The 8,572-nt window shown below is 44.4% G+C and overlaps 1 protein-coding gene across 1 annotated transcript; it reads left to right on the top strand.

Moving 5' to 3' along the window:
• The first annotated feature begins 473 nt into the window (after window positions 1-473).
• Window positions 474-5,429, top strand: LOC128728886 (high mobility group protein DSP1-like). The gene is made up of 5 exons (XM_053822536.1): window positions 474-1,025; window positions 3,396-3,605; window positions 4,047-4,210; window positions 4,311-4,485; window positions 4,602-5,429. Exons 1-5 carry the CDS (start codon window positions 474-476, stop codon window positions 4,845-4,847), a joined length of 1,347 nt encoding a protein of 448 aa, XP_053678511.1. The 3' UTR covers window positions 4,848-5,429.
• Window positions 5,430-8,572: the final 3,143 nt, after the last annotated feature.

Genomic DNA, 8,572 nt, shown 5'->3' with positions numbered 1-8,572 from the left:
CGAGGATGAGCAGAGGCCGCCGATCGTTGTCACCACCATCGATATTGGCTACATCTCGTGAAGCAGCAGCGAGGTCGCAGAAGAGTAGAAGAACGCGCTAGCTGGCAACATACACTTGTGCAGGTGTATGCAACGGTCTTCCCCATCGGCGTATTGAGGAGGTGTGCGCAATCGACACGACCAACGCGCGCGAACACCTGAGATCGACCAGAGGTGTCAAACCCCGGGATAAGAGATTAGATTACGGACTAGAAGCGGGCTTGGATAGCAGAAACAAAAACAAAAGAGGTCGTGCTTGCATATTACCTGTGCATAAACGCTCGTCTACTGCTCTTCCCCCGCGACCACCAGCACCACTCCTCCTCCCCGCCCCACCCCCCCACCTGCTTCAACCCTCTCGAAAACGGTTTATACGTGTGCGGCGCCGCCCAGTGTGCGCGGTACGCGTGTGCTTCAGTTAGCAGCAGAAGAAGATGTCGGAGCACCATCGCGGTGCTTGGGGTACGCGTGAGGACGCCGTCTGGTGGCCGGGAGGCATCTCGTCGACGGAACAGCAGACACTGCAGCACCACCAGCATCTCATCAATCAGCACCACCAACAGCAGCTTGCCCAGCAGCAGGCAGCGCAACTGCAGCACCAGGTTGCGGTACAGCAACAGCAGCAGAACCAGCAACAGCAGCAGCAAAACGACAGCGCCCGGAACAACAGCACAACGTCCACGTCCGCCACCCAGCAGCTGTTCTCGTACAAAATGGCCAACAGCTTTCAGAATCCGGTCACCACGATGTCCGGTGTGACGGTGTCCACCTCGAACGCACCGTACGATTACCGGCTCGGCATGAGCACAGTGGTGGCCCGGCCCGGTGACCCTCCCACCATGTCCAGCACAGCGCCCACCACCCAGTGGTGGTACCCGGGTGGCCAAAATGCGCTCGATAACTCCCTGCAACAGCAGCAGCAGCAGCAACAGCAGCAACAACAGCAGCAACAGCAGCAACAGCAACAGCAAACTCAACAGCATCAGGTATGTACGCCGCGGGGCCTGTGTTGCGTGCGGAGCGACGGGCGGGGGGGGGAGGTGAGGATTCGTTTGGGAACGTGTGTGTGTTTTATCCACAACAAAAACAATGTCTGACTTATCCGAATTTCATTCCTCTGTCGCCAGCATCTGTGAGAAGAAAGGACAGTTTTAGTATACCGTTTTTTTCTGCGAAAGTTGATATGATTTTCGAGGAGCATTAGATTTCTCAAGATTTAGGCTTTTTCCTTACATGCTTTCACGTATTTTGTCATTCTGTGGCTCGTTGTTGGCGGCGTACTTAGGATGCGAATTTTCCTGAATTTTCACATAGTCGCTGATAGCGGGTACAAGTAATTTTTTAAATTCCATGGCTGGTGGGCATTTCCTCCCATCAACCGCGCAAATTGCACCTTATCCCGGGTGAGCTCGGTTAGTGTATCTATCTCTACTAGTCTGCTAGAATAGTAGAGGGAGAATAGATAATTTGAGTAAAATATAAACTTTGCATATTGCATAAAGCGACTAGTTCATTTGAATCTTTCGGCACTCAAATTTCACTAAATAAAATATGGAAGGAGGATGAAGAAGAAGGATAATCTTAAATTTGGTGTTCAATCCGCACTGATAATAATTTGAAGAACATTCTGACACGTGTATTTCCCTGTATACACCAGGGAAATATATTAAAACGATTTACCCCATGCATACAAAGAAACACACATGAAGAATTTGTTATTAGTTTTGAAATTTGTACAGTTAGCAGCGCGTACAGTTTTAGTTAGGAATAGCGATTTTGTGAGTAACACAATGATTAACATGCCAAAAATATGAAGGAATCAGGATATTTGCTCAAGATCAAGATTGTACTATTACATATCTTTATAATTTTCTATAAATCAAATCACTAGTAAAATATCTTTACAAGAATTTTCACGAAAAGGACGCCTACGTATCGTTCACTTAACCTAGAAAAATATAGCGGAACACAACGAACAGTTAGCGCGTACAGTTTTAGTTAGGAGTAGCGATTTTGTGATTAACACAATGAATAATATGCCAAAAATATGAAGGAATCAAGATATTTGCTCCTTATGTACTATTACATACCTTTTACATTTCTCTATAAATCGATTCACTTGTAGAATCCTTTTTACAAGAATTTTCACGAAGGACAAAGCTTGATCATCCAGTCTGGTCGGCAGTCGGGAGCGAAAAAGGACAAGGCGGAAGTTGATTTGGACAATCTCGATTTATAAGTCCTGACACTTTAATCACTTGTGTACTAAACCTGCACTTGCTTGAAAAATGATCGCATATATAAAATTTTGCATTGGTAATTCGCTGAATGAACACAAAAAATTCTAGAATCTGCCGCTTAAGCGCTAATTACACACATAGTGTGCACAAAAGTGGGAGCCCAACACATGGGAGTGTGATGTTAAAAGTAGGAGCAAGTGTAAATAAAAAATAATACCTGCTGAGAAAAATAATTAGGGTAAATAAATAAAGAGAATCAATAAAGTGATTAAGCATATTTACTGTCTTGCTCGATTCTTGTTGTAGAGCATGCCGAAGTATTTGCCTCATTTAAATTTTCTCAATACTTTTCATATCTTTTGTGTTAACACTCTTTAATTTTAATAAATGTTCCCAACAGATATTATATAGTGCGAGAACAAGTAGATGATGGTTTTAACTATTTAGAAATTAGGGTGTGAAGGAGTGGGTGGGTGGGAGTATCTTCCGTGAAGTACTGCCAAATAAATGTTGTTCTTACATATATGTTGGAGCTATAATTTTTTTAAATGTATTTTATTGTTTTTGATGTTTTATGAAACAATTTATGCCATTTTATTTTCCATCGTTAAAAAAAATATTATATGGTCTAAAAGAAACCTTATTCTTTTGAATGGTCTAAAATAACCCTATGAAAAATGTAGTTCAATTTAAGAAATTGGGTCCTGTCGGTCCTGCGAATCGCGATACGTTCCGGTTAACAGTCATTCTCGTGAAGTGACGCTTAAAAAGTGGTGTGAAGGAAGTTAAGAACTCTTAAGTGGAACTCTTAAGTTAAGTTTAAAATGCATCGTATTTCTGTTGCATTTAGTAACCAGAAAGGTGGTACGAACGGCAATACGTTCGTAATATTCATGCCGCAGGCGACCCCGCTGCCTGCACCTCAAACAAGTGAGGCTGCGGGAAAGGCCAACAGCCGCAGACGCCGCGCACCCAAGAAACCGGCAAATGACGATTAACGTCTGATAGCTACCGGAAATTGATTAACGCTGCCTTGCGATTTACGCGATTTTGCCCGTGCCAATTGATAATCAATCACGTGAATCTAATGCCATGTGCTTTCTATTTTTCTTTCAGAACCAGACCCACGTTCAAAGCAATGCCATTTTGAACAAAATGGTGGCCGGCAACGTCACCGGTGGCAAGGTAAAGGACAATAAGCCGAGGGGGCGCATGACTGCGTATGCCTTCTTCGTACAAACTTGCCGAGAGGAGCACAAGAAGAAGCACCCTGAGGAGCAGGTCATATTCGCCGAATTTTCCCGGAAGTGTGCGGAGCGGTGGAAGGTAAGATTTGGCCATTTTAGAAGCGTAGTTGTATATTGCTCAGGGGTTTATGGGACTTTGTTAGGTCGACCTGTTGGATCTGGAGATATAGTTTGCAATCAAATCTCCAGGGGGGTAAAAGACATTCAAGCTTAGTGTATTAATTTTCAGGCTCAGGATCAGGCTTATCCTAATTCCCTCGGCAGACTGTTGGTGTGTCCTTTTCCCCGACAGATAGATTTTACTCAAAGCTTTAGTTGCTAATTTAGTTGGAAGATTAAATAATTTGTTGTATTTTTTACTGTAACGTATCCATGGCTCAGAACAATGAAACATGAATAACATGAATGCAAACATTACCTGAATGAAAAGTAAGATGAATAACATGAATGAAAACATAACCTGAATGACAAGTAACACGAATGTAAATAGACACTAAATTGGATATTTTTCTGTCTGCAGACCATGTTGGACAAGGAAAAGCAACGCTTCCACGAGATGGCAGAAAAGGACAAGGCTCGGTACGAGTTGGAGATGCAAAGCTACGTTCCACCGAAGGGTGCCGTAGTCGGCCGTGGCAAGAAGCGGAAGCAATTTAAGGATCCGAATGCCCCGAAGCGATCGCTGTAAGTTTTAGCTATAAAACGAACACAACCGCGGTGCTTATAGTCCCTCGGCGTTTGAGTTAGGTTTTTAACACATTCCCCCCAATATCGCTTTTTGTAGGTCCGCATTTTTCTGGTTCTGCCACGATGAGCGGAACAAGGTGAAGGCGCTGAACCCGGAGTATGGCGTCGGTGACATCGCCAAGGAGCTGGGTCGAAAATGGTCAGATATGGACGCCGAAATTAAGCAAAAGTACGAGCAGATGGCTGAAAAGGACAAGCAGCGATACGAGCAGGTACCGTATACTATTCTACCATTCCTAACCTCACATCGAAACATCTCCACCAACGCTAACACACCGCGCACGCACGCCCCCCTCGTGTGTGTTTTGTTCGACTCTTTGAATTGCAGGAAATGACGGAATATAAATTGAAGTGTAAAAATGAGCAAGGTGGGGGCACCCCCGGCTTGAACCTGCCGCAGCAACTGCAGCAGGCCGGGCTTCAGCATCTCCCGCAGCACGTACAGCAGTTGCAGGCACAGGTTGTCCAGGCACACCAAGCCGCCGCTGTTGCCGCCGCTGCCGCGGCCGCCGTACAACAGCAGCATGACGACGACGACGACGAGGAGGACGGTGATGAGGACGACAACGAGTAAAAAGCCCTCGGATCCTTTGCCCCTTCTTTCCCTGGACTTCATTGACCCTACCCTGCCCTCCTTCCCCACTACCATCACCACCACTCCCTCCTCACGTATGCAATGCGCTCTTTATTATTATTATTACATTTAAATTTCGTCTTAATTTTTTTGCAAATGTAAAAATATTTTTAAAATGATGATATTAATCACGAAAAGACCACCATCATCATCATTTACAATTACACTACACACCCACATTGACACGCACACAGACACACATACACATATATTTTACCCCATATACACACACACTCACACTCTACACGAACACGAAATAAATGAGAGGAGCAAAGGGATATATTTAGTACGGATGCGTTTTGCAACATTGTTGCCGAAAAGAAAAAATGGAAGGACAGTTGCTGAACCAGCGATAGGACAAGTACAATCGAATTAACAAAAACAGAGTGTGGAAAAACTTGAAAGAGCGAGCGAGAGAGTGAGAGAGAAGGACAAGCCGAAATGGCAGCGTTTTGTGGATAACGTTAGGAAGGATAATACTATGCGCTCGTTTAGAATAAGGTAGCAAGGGCAACAAGTTAAAGAGGGGGAGGGGAAGGGGGAGCGTAACGCGATCATAAGCTGAGGCGTTTATTATAAGCAATGTTCACTAATTTCCCAGCTATTAGATTCAAGAGTTTAGACGATGGCATAAAGCTAAAACATTGTATTCGGGTGCAAAACAACAAACGCAAAAAAAAACGGAATAGAAAAGCAAGCCATGTGTGTGTGTGTGTCCTGTGTTTGTACGTGGGGTGAGAGCCTACGCTGGCGTTACTTCCGGTTGTCCTTACCGGGAGAAAGCAGATATATAGCCCCCGGTAAAAAATTGCCCGACAATGGGGGTGGCCTTACATGGAATCATGTGTGCCCAGAGTTTCCGGTCAGAGTGGGAAGGCTAACTTTCGGCTCGTTGGTGAGCTCGAGAGTGTCCTGTTTGACCCTTCACCACCGCCTCCTTTCTTCCTCGTCCCTTCCGATCGCCAGCTAATTTTCATCCCGATCGCAGCTTGCTGCTCGGTGATCACGAAATCAATCTCAAGATTCTCTTCAAATTGCACACACACACATACGCGCGCGCACATACAGCTCCTCTTGGTTCTTGGTTTTGGGCGGCTTCTCCCTCCGTATCCTCTTTACCTTCTTGGCGTATTCCTTTCGACACTCGCAAGACCCGAAAGGAAGCACGCTGATGGACGTTGGGAAGGGGAAAACGCTGCTCCTGTTCTTCTGGCTCATTGACAGCTCCTCCCTTCATTTATCACACTTCGGGTGATAGACATTCACATCCACCCTCTTGTCCTGTGGGAGGTGATAATCGGAGGCGTATGGCGTTTTCTTTTATGCGATTTTTTTTGTTTCAACATTTATCCACGGGCCGGAGATGTTTTTTTTATTATTATATATTTATATATATATATGGATGAGCAATTGCACCATCGTATTTCGGACGCATAGACGCGGTCACTATTTTTTGCATTTTTTTCATGTTTTCATTTTCTTTCGGAACGAGAGTTGCGTTCGTCTACAACCCCCACCTCCCCCCATATCCCCATATCCGCAGCGAAAGAGGGTGTACCGGCGTTGCTTGGAGTGTTTTTTCCAACTGTCACCTTTGGAGTTTTCTTCGCAGGCATGCCGGCACCGATAGCGTTGCGTTCTTTTTTTTTAATTAGGAATCATACACGCTGCAAGCACTTGGGCGTGTTAAGGAATGATAAGAAAAATTTGAATTTCACTAGAAGCCATAGTAAGAGGAAAGCAAAAGCAGAAGAAGCAAAAGCGGAAAACCCGATTCGCGAGGAAATGTTCTAACAAATCATTAATATGTAAAGGAAATATGATTAATAATATAAGTAACCCCATATTTAGAGGAAAGCGCGACGATCGTTTCTTTTTCTCCTTCCCGCTTGCTCGCTCTCTCGCTCTCGCCCGTCTCATTTGAGCCCTCCGAGCGAGCGGTGAAGTTGTTGGTGTACCTTGTGTCTGTATAAACTCGCCCTGGTTTCTCCTCTTCCTCACCTCCCCCCCGCTCGCTCCTCTTTGTGGTCCGTGCGGTGGTGGAAAATGTTCACAACGCCGGTGCAATTTTTCTTCCCTCTCGTTGTGTGGGTGTGATTTTCGTGTCCGTTTTTAGTTCTTGTCGTCCTTATTGTTATTTTTTTTCCCTTGTTGCGTTCATAATCATTGTAACGGGCGCTGCATATGCATTCTGCGGGAGAAAGGAGAAAGAGGCGGTTCTGGGTGGCGTGTGGTGGCGCTTTCTCTTTCTTTAGCTTGTGGTTTTCCTCGAACACATACACCCCCACCACCCTTTCACTTTCTCTCTCTCTTCCCCTTTCTTTCACTCAATAACACTATCTCTCCCCATCGCCCTCTCCATACAACATACACGTACGTAGTAAGTGAACACGTAAAGTAGGATATATTGGCGCTGCAGAGGTAATGCAAGATGAAATAGAACAAAAAAGTAAACTCCCCCACGATGGGCATAGAAGTAGGGAGCGCGAGGAAATCATCCGACTGCGAGGTAGCAAAGCCTGTAAGGATGAGAAAGGAGAAGATGGGTTTAAAAATAAAGCAAACAAAGAAGAAGCAAACGCAGCCGTTTCTCGTGGCGCATGAAGACGCTGTAAGAAATTGGAAGTAACGTTTTTTAGGACAAAGTAAGAATTAAACAGTTTATTGCGAGAATAGAAGGAAGTATATGAAGTAATCCGGAAAGTAAACGGGAGAAGAAAGTGAAAGGGCGCTAGTAGGGCATCTCGTGTGATGTTAGTGCAGTGTAGTATGCCGACGTTACTATAAGGGTGAGGATGATCAAGACGGAGGCGTAGCATCAGGGGAAAAAGGAGGAGGGTGGTGAGTATTAGTCCGAATTCAATTGGCGCAGGTCGGAAAGACTTAACAATTTAATTACTATTCTTGTTTAATGCTCTACCGCCTTTGACCGTTATTCGTCATAAATAAACCATATAACTTTTTTTTGTAGATTTAGTGAAACTTCCCTACATAAATGTTAATCTTTTTTTTTAAATACGTTTTAGTTATTTTTGCTATCTGCTACCGCTTCGCTATCAGTGCCGGAGCGGAGCAGACAGAGCAAGGACTAGGGAGCAGGCAGAGAAAGATAAGAAAAGAGAGACAGAGAGAGCGAAAGGAGATGAGTTGGCGAGGAACAGCAGTATAGTGACAGCAAACTGATAACTGATCATACAGTATAGGAGGAACGTCTTAGTAGGAAAGCGGTAAGCACTTTTAAGGCAGCCGGCAAGTCGCTGCTGTATCGCAACCGACATACAATTTAAAGTACAGTATGCATACTACAAAAACAACAAGAAAAAATAACACAAAACACACTACAAAAGAAGATAAGAAGAAAACGAAATAAAAAACAACAAATATAAATCATCATAAGCTTACAAAAAAAATCAAGAGTATGAGAATGAGAGAGAGGGAGTACGTGGAAAGTTGGACCCTAGAAAATAGCGAGAAAGGAAATAAGGTACGCAAAAATATTAAAAAAGGGGAAGCGATAACAGATGCGGTATAGGAGCCAGCAGAACCATAAGAGCAAACGCGCGTGTGTGTGTGTAGGCATGAAGGACACCTGCTGAAAAGGTGGCTGAAACGTAGGGCGAGAGCGGAGGATGGAATGTATTCGTTTAAACAAACTAAAAAAAAAG

Source organism: Anopheles nili, chromosome X, assembly GCF_943737925.1.
Source record: "Anopheles nili chromosome X, idAnoNiliSN_F5_01, whole genome shotgun sequence".
NCBI classification, from domain to species: Eukaryota; Metazoa; Arthropoda; class Insecta; order Diptera; family Culicidae; genus Anopheles; species Anopheles nili.
Note: the sequence above shows the minus strand (reverse complement) of the source record. Positions and strands in the feature narration are given on the sequence as shown.

Excerpts from the sequence above, each read along its gene's own strand:
- LOC128728886 (XM_053822536.1), top strand. The coding sequence starts at position 474 with ATGTCGGAGCACCATCGCGGTGCTTGGGGTACGCGTGAGGACGCCGTC. Across the intron at positions 1,026-3,395 it reads AGCAAACTCAACAGCATCAG|AACCAGACCCACGTTCAAAG; the intron begins GTATGTACGCCG and ends TTTTTCTTTCAG. Across the intron at positions 4,211-4,310 it reads AATGCCCCGAAGCGATCGCT|GTCCGCATTTTTCTGGTTCT; the intron begins GTAAGTTTTAGC and ends CGCTTTTTGTAG.